The sequence below is a fragment of the Macadamia integrifolia genome, chromosome 4 (genome assembly GCF_013358625.1).
Source record: "Macadamia integrifolia cultivar HAES 741 chromosome 4, SCU_Mint_v3, whole genome shotgun sequence".
NCBI classification, from domain to species: Eukaryota; Viridiplantae; Streptophyta; class Magnoliopsida; order Proteales; family Proteaceae; genus Macadamia; species Macadamia integrifolia.
In genome coordinates this window covers 11,982,326-11,997,881 of record NC_056560.1, presented here as the reverse complement: position 1 = coordinate 11,997,881, position 15,556 = coordinate 11,982,326, and the positions used below count along the sequence as shown (strand labels likewise).

At 39.8% G+C, this 15,556-nt stretch overlaps 2 protein-coding genes across 5 annotated transcripts in view; both read left to right on the top strand.

Moving 5' to 3' along the window:
• The first annotated feature begins 22 nt into the window (after nt 1-22).
• LOC122076760 overlaps nt 23-15,556 on the top strand; it is a 32,180-nt gene continuing 16,646 nt past the window's right edge. Inside the window, exons 1-3 of one of the 4 annotated variants that reach the window (XM_042642275.1) lie at nt 23-362; nt 494-536; nt 8,738-8,864. In XM_042642275.1, coding sequence (XP_042498209.1) covers nt 126-362; nt 494-536; nt 8,738-8,844 — 387 coding nt within the window. In that variant the 5' untranslated portion in view covers nt 23-125 and the 3' untranslated portion in view covers nt 8,845-8,864. Of the gene's footprint in view, nt 363-493; nt 537-8,723; nt 9,033-15,556 lie in introns of those variants that run through there. The other 3 variants (XM_042642274.1, XM_042642273.1, XM_042642272.1) reach the window with 3 other exon arrangements.
• LOC122076758 (DNA damage-repair/toleration protein DRT100-like) lies at nt 11,091-12,703 on the top strand. The gene has a single exon (XM_042642269.1). It carries the CDS (start codon nt 11,145-11,147, stop codon nt 12,588-12,590), a length of 1,446 nt encoding a protein of 481 aa, XP_042498203.1. The 5' UTR covers nt 11,091-11,144; the 3' UTR covers nt 12,591-12,703.

Here is a 15,556-nt window from a genome sequence, read left to right as displayed (position 1 = left end):
ATAAATAACCCGAGAGGTAAAAATACCACAAGAGAGAGACTGACTTCAGGAGCAAAGGCTAAAAGTGGAGGGGAAGAAGACTTCATGGTTCCTACTCTTTGCATATTACTGTGAGGAGATCAGAGATGGAGAAAGCGATTGGTCTCCTCAGACGTTCATTTGGTCTAATCAGAAGCTTCAGCAGTTCTGCTCCTGCTTCAAATGCGGCCACAGTAGTAGTATCAAAGAAACCAAAGCGTAGGAAGAAGAAGAACTTCTTTGAAGTTGCTCAATTTCTTCCCAAGTGGGGAGTTGGTTATCAGATGGCAAATAGTCACTGGGTTGGAGTCTTATACCAGATCACGAAGATGAACCTCTACAAGGTTTCTTGTTTCTCTGTTTTATCCTCTGATGCCCACCCCTACAAACCTCCCTCCCCCCAAAAGGAACTTCAACTTACATTTATTTTCATTAATTTATCGTTTTTAGGTTTGCATTGTATGGTCTGTTGCAGGATGGACGACATGGTAAGGCATGGGGGATTGTCTACAAAAATGGTGAAGTCTTTCTTTCTGCTTGAGGGTTGTAAATTTCTAATAAGGATGTCATTTGATATTTTTCTTCGATTCTTGCAGCTTTTGTTTTCGATAGATATAATTGCAGCCTATTTTATCTCTAAAAAGTAATACAGAAGATGTTGTAAGATTGTTGATCTTAGATTTCTTGACAAATTGATGCAGCAGTTGCCAGTGGTGGATTTGGTCAAGGAAACCAACATTTATTAATAACTAATCTATACTGTGACCATAATGTGCTTTCCTTGATCTTTTGAAGTACTCTGTGTGACACAAGTGTTAGCCAAGGTGGGGCTATGGAACCTCTTAAGTGAGGATGTGCATAGTTGAGCTTTTATGGTCAGGGATGCAAAGTAATAATAGTGGAGTGCTTATCTAATTATTAAGCTATTAAGGACTGAAAGGTTCAAGAATCTTACTTATAATGTGAATATAGGTTGGGGAGTATTTGATTAAATTTACTAACATTTATAAGAAGATCATATTTTCAAGCCCTGAGAATCATAATTGCTTGCGTGCGTGCGTCAGTCCATCCGTCCGTCTGTCCGTCAGTGCGTGCGTGCGTGCTTGCGTGCGTTTGTTTGTTTGTTTTAAGGCTCATTTCATTAGATGTTTAATTTTGAGGAGTTGGAAAGAGAAGGCTTGCTAGAAATGGAACATAAAGTGGTGCTTCTGGTGAGAAGTAGGTAGAGACAGTCTCAGCATTCAGGAATGCCATCTTCAAAGTTACTTTAAATATAGGAAATCTCTCAGAAGAAGTGAAACGTAAATAAAGGTAGTCTCACCCATAAAAGGTTGATGTCATCATCGGTACTTCTAATATGCTTCACAATACATGATTCTTGGTTTCCACATGAACTTACATAATAAAAAAAATTGGAGGCTCCCTCTGGTTTTTCGAAAGAATCAACCTCCTCGAACTTTTCTGTTCTTTGTACTTCTTCCACCATGAATGTGATATTGAAGTTAGGACTAAATAAGGTCTACGATTGAATGTGTATGTGTTGATACAGGTGTTAGGCATTTGGCGTTGGCGTTGCGGTGATGGTAGCAGTGGTGGAGTTGTATGTTGTGCGACATTGTTGTCATTGTTGGCAACATGTCTTGTGTGATGGCTTAGGATGGTTTTGGATGAGTTCGGAGGCATAATGTATTTGTACGCTCCATTCGGGAAGTGTGGGGATGCGTTGAGATGAGCCGGATAGGTGCATAGCATTTCCCAATTTATTTCAAATACATTTGGTTGAGTAGCGTATTTGTACGCTCTATTTGAGTCACGCTGCGGTGGTCGATGCTCGTGTCTTGATGATGTGATGATGGGGTGCATGGATGGTATGATGGTAGATGCTATAGTGCATAAGGATGCAAGAGATGTCATGGGCATGCATGCAAATGTGAAATCTTGTATGTGTAAGCAAGGTAATGGGTTGAATGATAGCCTGATGTTAAATGTAATCATCCATTCATGGTGGCAAGGCCAAGGGGCCATAGGAGTTGGTCAACTCATGGAGTTGGTTCTTCAAACAAGCATGATGTGATAGTGCAACCATGTCACGACTTTAAGTAGTGCTTTGCTAATCTTCATGATTTCATTGTAAAAAACCCAATTAGTCCCTAAAACAAATCAGAAAATGACAGTTCTGTCTTTGTTCAAATTTTGGGCATCACTTCTTCATTCTAGGGCAGAATTAGGTGATTCAAACTGGGGATTTCATACAAGAACGAAAAAAACTTATTGGGATTTGGGAGTTAAAAGTGAGATGAATCCACCTCCTCAGTCCAGATTTTGAAAGTGAAGCTAAGTCTATGCATTAGGGTTATTGAAGATTGCAATGAATCATTTCAACTCATTTCTTTAGCTGCATTAAAGCTATATTAGATGCCAAAGAGGGTTTGTGAAGTCTATTGAAGATTAGAAGTGATTCTTGCCAAGGAAAGGAAGAAAGTTGAGAGTGAAGCAATTGGTGCTTGTTTGAAGAAATTGTGTGCGGTATCCCAATGTTGAAGGAACCCATTTCTTAGTGGAGAAATGGGTATTGATGGTGGGTTTGCTCAAGTGACTTGCTCGGTAAAGTTTCTCAATCCCCATTTGTTTTAGGCTATTGCAAGTTGAATAGAGTTGTATGCATGACAATAGATTATAATTGTGTTGGGGGCTTTGAATTTTATCACTTGAAATTTCTTGTAAGGGACTTGTGAGTGGGTGCTCATAAGGTATTTGTTGAATGCCTAGTACTATCTAGGGATCCACAATTGTAGCTGTGAGTGGTGGATTGTAGCTACGGTTTTGTATAATGAAAAAACCAAACCAAGAGGAGCATATTGGGCAATATACGAAACCCTGTGTGGGTATTGCTCCATGGAGTAGGCACGTTGCCAAACCACATAAAACCTCTGTGTTATGATTGATTGCATTTTACTTTGGATAGAAGAGCTATGCTTGTGTTTTTGCAAAGTGGGTGTGCACTCCTTGATGCAGATACAGCTGCACTTACCTGGTTGGACCAGCATGACCGGCTGTGGAAGCCAAGGGCCAAGAAGACCCGGTCCAGCCCAGGGTTTTGATCCAACAAGGGCTGGAAATAAGTGTTTTTACTTGAACGTAGGAGTTAGGACTTCTTTCCTTATATTAGTTTCCTTTTATGCTTGTTTCCAAGTTTAGGTTGGATACTACTTCTAAATAGTTTCTAATTTCATGTCTCTATTTTCCTATATATAGGCTATAACCGATGGAATACTTAGTGTGAATTTATTTTGAATTAGTTGAATTTGTGCTTCGTGAGTGATCTTCCCCCTTTTTTTAGTGCGATTTCTCCCTCTCCCCTACAACTCTAAAACCCATCTCAGGTATTCCTTCTGTTAGATCAAACACCAAAAACACGAATAATAAAGAGACAATAGATCCGTACGACACAGAGATTTAATGAGGTTCACACACCAGGGTGGTGTGCTGCGTCCTCGGGCGAAGAAGAAGATGTTTCACTATGCAGAAGAGAAATTACACCCAAGCAGCGGCGAGAAAACTCTCCCTGAAACCCTAGTTCGAAAAATCCCAAAATATAATAACTTTCTCAACAAGCAACAGTACATTATATATACTCCAAGTCGCGGGTCGACCCATCGGGTCACGGTCAATCCGGTACGCCCCCGCACCCCCATACGAGATCAGTGATGGGCTCCGGGCTTGGGCCTATCGGCCCAACCCCTTTGCTTCCATCACAGATCTCAGAAAACTTCTCATTCGGGTCGCCACCAAAATATGTCGGAGCGGGTCAATCTTCAAAACGGGTCAAAAATACAAGACAAACTTAACACCTTCCCTACCCCTACCGGTCCTCCATCACTCCTGGTAGGCTTGACCAATCTTGGTTGAAGACGGGAGTGCAGAAGAACTATAGTGTATTGAAAAATTTCGAAGACCCTAATTCACCCCCCTCTCTCAGTGTCAGCTTAGAATCATCAATAGGAAGTGGTTTAAATCAGTAAACTGAAATAACAATCACATTGTAAAAGGACAGTCCACAATCCTGGCCCTAGCTTAAGGGTAAACTATCTAAACGAGACATCAAATTTACAATGTATAAAGTAGGATCTTCTCCTTCCAATTTGTAGCTAAATTCTTGTTATTGGGCGAATAGTCATCACTCTATCCGCTTGAATCGACTAACATGAGGATTGAGTAGACCACTAGAGGACAACCAACCCAAAGCATTATGGGTATTTTTATTTTCTCTTTGTTAAAAAAAAAAAAAAAAAAAAAAAAAAAAGGAAAGAAAAAAAGAAAAAGAAAGAATGAAAGAAAGAAAAAGAAAGAAAGAAAGAAAGAAAAGAAAAGAAAGAAAAGATCAAATTACCAAGGTCTGCATGATTGCAAGGGTGATGAGAATCACCAGCTGAAAACTTACAAAAGGAGAAACCAAAAATAAAAAGGATGCTAGAGTTCCTAGACGTTTGGATGGTGGGATAAGCTTGTCACTGTTTATGAGATTATTCTGAATAAGTCTAGACCACGCCTAATTAATCCAGTCTAAGTCTCAGTTAAACAAGGGTCAAAATCTATTAAAACATGAGTGGGGAACATGAGCAGCATTACCTAGTTAGTTATAGATATTTTCTAAAATTGTAGAGTCCTAGAAGATATTACAAGTCAGTTTCATTGATGGATGAATAAGTCCTTGAAAATGTACATTTCATGAAATAGTTAAGATTCCAGTACTAGGTGTGAAAGTCCCAATGAGAGTCTAGAATCCTTCCAGCCACCCTTTAAAAGGGCTGCCTGTAAGCAATTTGGAGCAAGTTGAATGAAAGATTCTCGTGTTGCTACTGCTAATCCTAGTAATTGAACGTGCCTATTCCTTCAACAATATTTGATCAGGCCTTGAACAAGGCCTGTCCAAGGAGGTGGACTCCTCCCATTCTCACCCTTTTCAGATCCCTCCCACTTATAATCCTCATATCACCTTCTAAACAACCTACCCATTTTCGGTAGTCCTAATATTTCCACCTATATCAGGTGCTGCTTTTCCTGGCTGCATCAGTTTGGCATCAAAGCCCTAGGTTTGCAGTTCCCACTATTTCAATCTTATGGTAACCAAAAGTAGAAGGGAATATCGAGGCTGATTCACAGATAGGCGATGCAACAGCAGCAAATTGCACAATGAATTGATGATGTTACCAATCAAGTCACCAATCTAGAAGCAAGAAGAGCTGGAGGTTTTCATACTACGGCCAATCAAGCTACACCTGCAGCAAAAGAAGAAATACTTAATCAGGAAGAGGCTGGTAACACTCCTGAAGTAGAAGACAACAATTTCCATCCAGTTGGATAACCAATGCTGAGGACAAGTCCTCGACCAGCAAGGGAATGGATTCCATCAGCCACTCCTAGAGCATCCCTTTTAAGTACCTATCAACAACTGCTTGACCAAGATAGGTATGAATGCCAAATGGCTATTGATATCACTAAAAGGATACATGCAGATGTACCTGATATGTCTGAAAATTTAGATCCTAATGCATTTCCAGTTTGGTTAACTGCTCTACAAAATTATTTTGTTTGATATGGTGTGACTGGGGATCGAAAGGTGTGATTTGTTAAAATTAAACTTAAGGATTCAGCCTGAATGTGGTGGTGCAGCATTGAAGAACGTATGCTTACACTTAGTCAACCTCCAATGATCCATTGGAAGGAGATAAAGCTTAAACTATGGGAAATATATCTTCCATTTGGTTATGAAAACTGTGTATGAACAACTGATCCAATAGAAGCAAGGAGCCATGGAAGTTTAATGATCTTACAGTTTCCAAATTAATGAAGATGATTACCAAGCCATGTCTCGATACGAGACAAGACTTCATGCCAATTAGACGAGAGATGACGCCCCCCTGATTTTTCAGCGCTGATGAAATTTACCAAATGGCCCTCAAGATTGAGAATCAACTCAAGCAGCCATCAACCACACACTTTGGTTCTCAAGCTGTGGACTTTACTGTTCGGAAGCCTATCCAGAATAGCCTAGTGGGAGCCAACTCCGCTTCATCACTAGGAGATGTCAAAGGGAAGTCTATTACAGGAAACTCCAGCAAAGTGGGGAGGTTGTGATATTGAATGTTTCAAGTTCAGCATCAGAGTCCACTTTATTGTCATTTGTCCAACTAAGAACGTTAATCTTTGTGAAAAAGAAGATGAGCTATCATACAGCAAGAAGAAGAAGCTGCTTGAGGAACAAGAAGAAGATGTTGAAAATATTGAAGGAACACCTGGAGTCATAATGATTGTGTGACAAATCCTAACAGCTCCTAGAGAAGCTGTAAAAGAAGATTGGCTTCCAACAAATATTTTCCACACCAATGTACAATGTGGAGACCATCCTTAAAGCTAATCATTGAAGGAGGCAACAACATGAATGTTGTGTCAGAGGAGCTCATTGACAAACTGAAATTGAAAACCAAGAAACATCAACAATCTTATAAGGTTGCATGGGTCAATGACACCACCACTTTTGGACCGTAGGGTCCATCTTGAATTTTTTCTTGTTACGTAAATGATTTTCATTGGAGAAAATGTTCTGTAGAGTTGTCTAGCTCTTTGCCATTCAACCAGATCATCCATGTGTGTGCACATATGTTTGTTTGTGGTGCATGGGACGAAGTTAATTCCAAACCCTGCTGATGGAGAAAAATCTTTGTTGTGGGCTATTTTATTGGAAATAAGATTTGGGTTTGGTTACACATGTATTGGATCTTTGGTCCAATGGATGTGTCACTTTAATGGAATGAGAGTATGGGTAGAAGTGAGGATTACAAGAATTACCCTTTTAATTAGTGAAGTTGGAGTCATAGTTGGTATATATATTGTGGGTAGAAGCGAGGATTACAAGAATTACCCTTTTAATTAGTGAAGTTGGAGTCATAGTTGGTATATATATTGTTTTTAACTCTTTTATACAGTAGGTGATTTCTTCATCCATTCCTCTCTTACCTTCCCTCTCATTACTTCTCCTTTTAGTTTTCTTGTCTCAGGTTAGTTTCCTAACTCATTAACAACTCTCCACACTCCCTGTTTTACCTCTTTATTTCAACCTTTTTAAAACCATCATAACTCCTTTGTTACTCTTTAATTTGTTCTAAAATTTCTTGATTACATTTTTTTTATCGTTCTTTCTTGAATGCATTGTTAATTTCCTGTTTGATTATCATATATAAATTATCTTTGTTACCTGCTCTGTTTTCCACATTCTATATACCTGACCTATCACACCCCTTAGCTCTTAATTATTTTGTTAGTAAGTTTGGTGCCAATATGGCCCATCTAATAGGCCACGCAACCTTAGTTTCATGCTGATCTGATTAGTTCTTGTGAAGGTGATAGATTTCTCCCATATCAGTCTAGTCTAGTTAGGTTTTATCGAACTCTATTTCTAAAACTGATCATATTTTGATTTATTATTTTCAGTCTCTGCCCTTGTCTTTTATTATAATTTCACGTGAGTCTCCTATTGTGCTTGAAATTTGCAAATAAGAGGTAACATGTAGTTGCTCAGGGCATATATGTTCTGAGACCTTTTTGGGATAGTTTCTGTTTTTTCACACATCATGTTTGATGTAAAGTTCCATTTGCCCTTTTAATATTTCCATAGGCTCAGATATTGTGATCCTTAGTGTTTATTCTCCTCATCATGTCAACTTTTTGTTGTCTTATTTCTTACATAGTATATTTTTTTTTCCCCTAAAGGATCCCTTGTGGTATTATTTCTATGGATTTACTAATGGTACATCAAATATTCATACATGGATACTTTTATGCCTAATTCTCCTCTTTCTTTTCTTTTGGGTCAATTGCCTAATTGTTGATATCAACATATTTACTAGAATGCTCGCATTAAGGAAACATGTATTCTCAAGGATTCTAGAGTGTCTTCCGTACCTATAATACAGCTCAGATCACTGAAGCATAAAATGTTATGGGCATATGGTATGCTTTTGGTTCTTTTGGGTTTGAAACTATGAATTGAGCAGAACAAAAAATGTTTGCCAAGATTGTGAGATGAATTTATTCTTCTGTTTTATTTGGGAGCCAAAGTTTTTCTAAATGGCTGTTTGTAAAGATTCTGCAGTCAGGCACCTATTTTTTCCACGTGGAAGGGTGATGCAATTATGTCTGTTGGACATTTAGAGAATGCTCTTGATTGAGCAGGTGTCGAATTAGTCCTGGATTTTTCAATGCTTCGGTTTGCACTTGTCCAACTCCAAATGGGATGAAACTTGATATGATGAGCATGGGACCTTGGGGTCAATATGTCCTGACAATTTCAGCCCCATTCATCATGACACATGACAGAACTACAGTTCTTGTCTAGAGAACCTCTGTAGATGTGGCAGTCGAGAAATTTTATGCCTTTTCTTAACAAGTTTTCGAGTATTTGATCTTGTCATATCAGCTTATCATGGCAAAACACCATTCCAGTGGAGGAGGAGGTACTTGTTCAGGTCCAAGGGCCAGTAACTTATATTCTATCATGAGGAGCCTTGGCTTCCTTATAAAAATTCTCTAATCATAAGAGACCACCTTTAACTTTTTATACTATTGATTGAGTTTTTTCTTTATATTTAGATCTTCGATTTATCTTCGAATTACATAAACTTGATGCTTTAAAGCATCTCATGCAGTGTGCCAGCTGCAGATTCTCCCAAAAAAATTAGTGGGGTTCATAAGCGCTGTTGGAGGTGCATTCCAGATTCAAAGAAAGCAATGGAGAACATACTCAAACCGGAAGCTCAGACAGCTTGATGTCTCATTGAATTTTTGAGGTAATTTTCGAGGTTTTTATCTATTCTTTATTCTTCTTTGAAACAAAGAGCATAATTTCTGAATCTATTTGTATTCATCTTGAATCGGTTGGACCATGTTTGATGGTGAATATTGTATAAAAACTGTATTTTGGATGGAACTTTAGCAGAGTGGTTTGGGTTTACTCAGGTTGGACTTTTTTGTGCATAGCTCCTCAGCCCAACTCGTTTATTTTGAAACCTTCTCCTCTAGTTTTCACAGTGTCTTGTGTCTGGGCATAGAGAGCATAGACGGGTAGCGTTCTTTTTCAATGATTCACTGGCCACTAAATCGATGAAGAATCTCTCCAAAAGCTTCTCTTTGATCGGTGATTCACCAGCCACTACATCTAGGGATCCCACTTCATTCTCAAACGTGGTGGCTCGGTTGATTGGCACTCCTGTAGGCTCATCTTGCATACAAATTCTGGGGGTCCTAGGTCTTGCATCCACCAAGGGCATTTCTTCCCTTAAGTGTAAAATAGTAGATTGTGAGACGCTTCCACTACATAAGAAATAGATTATAAGGAAGGATGTCACCAAATGGCACTAAGCCTTGGACAAACAAAGAGAGACATAAACGAGTTCTTCCAATATATCAGATTTTTCAGTCGGTAGAGCGAAGAAGATAAGGGCAAAAAACCTAGCATCTAGACTTGTCACATGAGAGATTTGGGCTCAAATTTGTGAACATGTCTAAACCCTATGCCTCCTCACATTTCAAATTTCAAGTCAAAAAGAGTTTGCCGAGAAGCAAAATATGACTTTCAATTTTTCAGGAAATGGGAGAATGCAGGCTATTGATTGGAGAACTTACACTTTGTATGGACTCTGGACTTATGGACTATTTGACTATGGACTAATATTACTATGTATGCCAGTACATACGGGTTTATATAGTTGACTTTGACTATAAAATTTGAGAAGTAACAAATCGAGCCCATCCTTTTGTCTATCTCAGTGTGGACAATAATTACCACTTTAGTTTATGACATTTGGCTAGCCAAGTCTCTCTCCATTGGTCCATGTAAATATGAAGGGCGATAGAATCCTATCCACCTTCGTGGGGTGGGGGTAGGTCGGATCTTTTCTCGTCCTAAAGCCATGCAAGTAGGTAGGGTTCTTTCTCTGAAATATGATATTGCCATAATTAATGACTGGGTAAGGAAACGTTACCCATTGACATAAATGCATAGTAGCGCACGCAACCAATGGGAAGACTAGTGCAAGCATCTTCGGTGCGGAAGCAGCATGGTCTTTCTGTACCCATGATCTTAGCACATATATACACTAGTGGCTAGCATTCTTTCCTCTTTAATGATTAACCAAATGGTTGTTATCTTGGATCATAGCCTTTAGTATTCCACCTCTATCTCTCCTCCTTTGATAGAAATGATCTCTCTATCCCTTGATGATTCCTTTCTAAGGACACTCATTGGATTGCAACGGTAGGTTATGCTCCCGGATTAAAAAAAATTATATATTCTCTTTTATTCAAAGATAATATATTGTACGGAAAGAAAACCTTACATGATAGTTGATAGTGTGGCATTTGCATCAAGACACAATGGAAGGTAAAATGATGATTTCAGCCCATGATTGTAAAAAATCTCAACATTATTAATACTCCCACGCGCACTGTTATTGGCCTCGTGCTCAACAACCGTGGATATAATTGCCTCCCTAGTCTCAATCCAACTGACGGAAAGTAGGAAGCCCTCCTCCCTTGCAACTCGCATATCTTAGCCTTTCATGAATCAGTCTCCAGTCTTCACCGACGTTACCCCATCCTCCTCCTTCAAACTACAACCACTGGGCGTGTCTATCATCAGGGACTCCACTGCTGTAGTCTTAAAACCAATCAGGAGCCATTCATTTACTTTCAGTGGGACCCACAGATTGCCATTGGAGTCCTTACATTGGTTGCCACATCTAGAGTTAGATAGATCTGCCCAACCAGATCCGCCCAAATCCAGCCATAAAGGCCGCGTCCATGCACCTTTTAGCCGACGCCCTTGACTCAAACCCACTTCCCGCTCGACTACACGTACAAGCTCTTTAACGCGAGTCGCCACCTCCATTGTCCAACCTTTTGAACGGATAAGTCAACGGTCAACCTTCACCCCACTAGGCACTGCCATTCTGCCTCCCAAGTCCCACCATCGTAGTAATTATCTCTTTCCTTCAGACCCTATAAATCTATGGATTGCTACTCATCCCACTTATCAAGTCTCTCACCAACCTTCTCCCCTTGCAGAAGTTATGACATTCTCCCACCCTCTCCCTTTCCTTCTTCTTCTTCTTCTCCTCTCCCTCTTCTCACACCATTGCTTACTTGTAACCTCCTCATCATGCCACGTGGACGATGAAGCTGGCTTATTGGGTTTCAAATCAGGCATCGTCGAAGACCCATCAGGCATTCTCTCCTCATGGAAATCCGGTACCGATTGCTGCACTTGGTCCGGGGTTGAGTGCCGAGAGAACAACCGAGTCACTACAATCTCACTGACCGGGCAACCCAACAACCCGAAAGGTTACCTATCGGGTACAATATCTTCATCACTATCAAAGGTTCAAAACTTGGATGGAATTTACTTCCAAAATCTCCAGAACATCACTGGAGCATTCCCCAAGGTACTCTTCGATCTACCCAAGCTGATGTACGTCTACATTGAGAACAGCAAGCTTTCGGGTCCTTTACCTGGTAACATCGGTCGGCTCTCTCAACTTGCTTCTCTGAGTTTTTCAGTAAATCGGTTTTCGGGTCGGATCCCAAGCTCAATTTCTCAACTCACCCAGGTGACTCAGCTCAAATTTGGCGGGAATCTTCTCTACGGCGAGATTCCCGCCGGAATCCGGCAACTCAAGAACCTGACATATCTAAGTCTCGAACAGAATAGGCTTTCAGGAAAAATCCCTGATATCTTCTCAGGTTTCTCCGATCTCCGAATCCTGAATCTCTCACATAACCTATTTTCCGGCGAGATTCCGGCGTCAATTTCATATCTAGCACCGAAACTAATCTACCTTGAGATGGGTCACAACAGACTTACAGGAAAAATTCCAGAATTTCTTAGCAATTTCAAGCAATTAGACACACTTGATCTTTCTTGGAACAGTTTCTCAGGTGTTGTACCCAAGAGTTTCAATAATCTCACTAAGATCTTCAATCTCGATCTCTCTCATAATCAACTAGTTGATCCTTTTCCTGAAATGAACGTGAAAGGGATTGAATCACTCGATCTCTCTTACAATAAGTTCAATTTAGGTGGAATTCCGAAATGGGTTACTTCATCACCCATCATTTACTCTCTCAAGCTCGCTGGGTGTGGGATTAAGATCAAATTAGACGATTGGAAGCCAGCAGAGACCTATTTCTACGACTACATAGATCTGTCTGACAATGAAATCACAGGTAGCCCAGTGGGTTTGTTGAACAGCACAGATTACTTAGTTGGATTTTGGGCTTCTGGGAATCAATTAAAGTTCAAGATGGAGAGTTTGAGAATGCCCAAAACGCTGAAATATTTGAATTTGTCTCGGAATCTGATGTTTGGGAAAGTTCCGGCGAGTATCTCAGGGCTGGAAAAGTTGGATGTGAGTTATAACCATTTGTGTGGTCAGATTCCGGCGAATAAGTTTCCGGCATCGACATTTGTCGGGAATGATTGTTTGTGTGGCTCTCCACTCCCTCCATGCAAAGTTTAGTAAAAAAGTGTTATCCTCTCAATCTGTTTGTTTTCCATTAATTTTCCTTTTATCTCATTTTGATAGTATCAAACCGATCCTAGAAGAAATAAAATGTAACTTTTATTCTGTTAGTTTTTTCAGTATAATTTCTTGGTATCACTTGATAAAAGACATATGACATTGATGCATAGTTGCAAGCTTTCAATGGTCCATTAATGGAATCCAGAAAAGGATTGTGAGAGCGATGGGATTACAAAGCCTGTGAGCAATTTGAGCACCCAATAATTAATGAGCTAAAAACAAGCTTCTATAGTCTTATGATTGCTGTAATTGGGATTTTAATAAGCCCATGAGAACCCCTTATTTATTAGTGTAATTTGTACATCAAGAGGGAAACCCGCCATATAGTCTTTTTCGCTAAAAGATCAGAAATTACATTAAAAAGAGGACAAAAATACAAAAGAACACACCACGGCCAAAGCCAAAACAAAGAAACTAACACAAAGCAGGATGAAGAGCCCTACCTTCGACATTGCCATCAGTTAGGGTTCACCACCCTTATCTACAAAATCCATATCTTGGTCTTGACATGATGTCGAAAGCTAATTCCTCATAAGTGATCCATATACTAACCAAATATAAGGTTGTTTTGTTCAAAACTGACAAAATCATAAACCCAAAAGAATAAGCCACTTTAGAGGTTCCATACATATGAGATTAAACTGTTCAACAAATTCAGGCCATGAAGCTGCTAATCTTCATCTCCATCTGCAACAACAGAAACATTATTAATGAGTCGAGGAATTACTCCAAAAAGAACAACAAAGGAATTTAATAGAACCAACAGAAATTCCAATTGAAATTAAATGCATGCTATGTGCTATATAAGAAACTTACCCAAAGAACCCAACCACCCTTGTCTCTTAGTGATCATCTGGAGGTCTTCTATTCCGAGTCATCCTACTCTACAAATCTCACCTGTTGGATGGTTCAGTTAAGAATATGAATCTATCCTTCATTGTGTCAAGATAATTAAGAGGGAAAAAAACTTTAGAGAAGAAAGGTCAATTTTAACCCTTAAAACAAAGGAAACTTAAAATAATTTAGGACATTGTTAGAGCAAACACCAAGAAATACGAAAATAAACAGACAATAAATCCGCACAACATAGAGATTTAACGAGGTTCACACACCGGTGTGGTGTGCTATGTCTTCTGGCGGAGAAGAAAATGTTTCACTATGCAAAAGAGAGATTACACCCAAGCAGCGGTGAGAAAACTCGCCCTGAAACCCTCGCTCGAAATACCCCCAAAAATTACAATGACTTTCACAACAAGACAACAGTACATTATATACTCCAAGTTGCGGGTCGACCCATCAGGTCACAGTCAATCCGGTCGAACCATAGCCTCGCACCCCAATACGAGATCAGTGATGGGCTCTGGGCTTGGGCCTATCGGCCCAACCCCTCTGCTTCCATCACATATCTCAGAAATTTTTCCATTCAGGTTGCCACTAAAATATGTCGGAGCGGGTCAATCTTCAAAACGGGTCAAGAATTTGAGATAAACTCAACAGACATGGATATTAGCTTTAGTAAAGTTAATTTTATGAAAAAAAAAAAAAAATTCTGTTTAGAGATGTACATATAACATAATACACAGTAGATAATAAAAATGAGAGATTAAGAATGAATTTTAATTACCTCGACTCCTCTTTCTAGTAGTTGTTGCAACTTGTCATGATCAGTTTCGTCATGATCATCCCACTCCAACGCATTGAACCATTTTTCTTGTATCACAATTTCTCTCAGTTTTGTTGCAATCGTCTGTGGACTCACAGGGAGCCTTTTCAAATTGGGGCATTCCTCAACTTTCAATGTTTCCAAAGAAGGCCAATAATAATCATAGTGTAACACCCCTTTGCTCACCATTGAGAGATTTGGCAGGGTGTGTAATTGTAGATACCTCAGTCGAGGAAACAGTAGCGTAGTCTTCTTGCACATGATGATGGCCTCCTCCTCCTCCTCCTTTTCATCTATGTCATTATGATGATCATTCACAAATATTATTTCCTCCAGATTATAGCAACTTACAATACACAATTCTTCTAGTTGTTGGAGACCTTGCGCCAAACTCATTGGTAGGATGTGCTTCAACCTAATACAAAAACTGATTTGTAGGAGCCTTAGTGTAATATCCCGCTTCTTAAACCCGGTCTGATTTCGCGGTTGAACCGGTTTAACCATGCAGGAACCGAGCCAGAGGATGTTAGAGCGGGTTCCTTATGGGCTATGATGGCACGGGTGACCTTAAACACCGGCTGGCCCGACAAGTCCGAGCCAGTGCCAGAAGAGACGGGAGTGCCCAAACCGTGTACGTGCACCTACCATAAGGCTATGTACGGATAAAATAGGTATTATATCTGTATTTTAAGATATATACGTATGCTACAATGTATGCCTGGAGTGGGGTTTGAGCCGAGGTCCGAGCCCGATCAAAATCCCAAGTTTTGACTCTCGGGTGGGTATGACCGGTGGGTACACCCACCCACCTGAGTGACCCATCCGACACTATTCACTTAATTAGGAATAGTATATAAGACTTTATGATTTCTTTTCTTTCCATTTATTACCCTCGTACGTTTGGTGAGAAAAGTAAAGAGGAGAGAGAAAAGAAAAGGGAAGAAGGAAGGAAGAGGAAGAAAGGAAGGATTTCCGTGGCGCCGAAGCTAGATCTTGCCACTCCGGTGCCGGGAGAGTAATCTTCAACTCGAGATCTACAGTTGGAGGTAAGAAAAGTTGGGTTTTATGAACGTTCACCATACCCGAGCTTAAACCCTCGATTCGAGTGTGATTTCTTGAGATCTTGTAAATACCCTTTGAAATGATGAATCTATGGTTTAATAGATGATTTATGTGTTGATCTTGAAGGATTTGAAGAGATATTGACAAGGTAGAAGGAGCATTGTGAGTTGGAAGTGAT

Coding starts and splice junctions, on each gene's coding strand:
- LOC122076758 (XM_042642269.1), top strand. CDS start 11,145: ATGACATTCTCCCACCCTCTCCCTTTCCTTCTTCTTCTTCTTCTCCTC.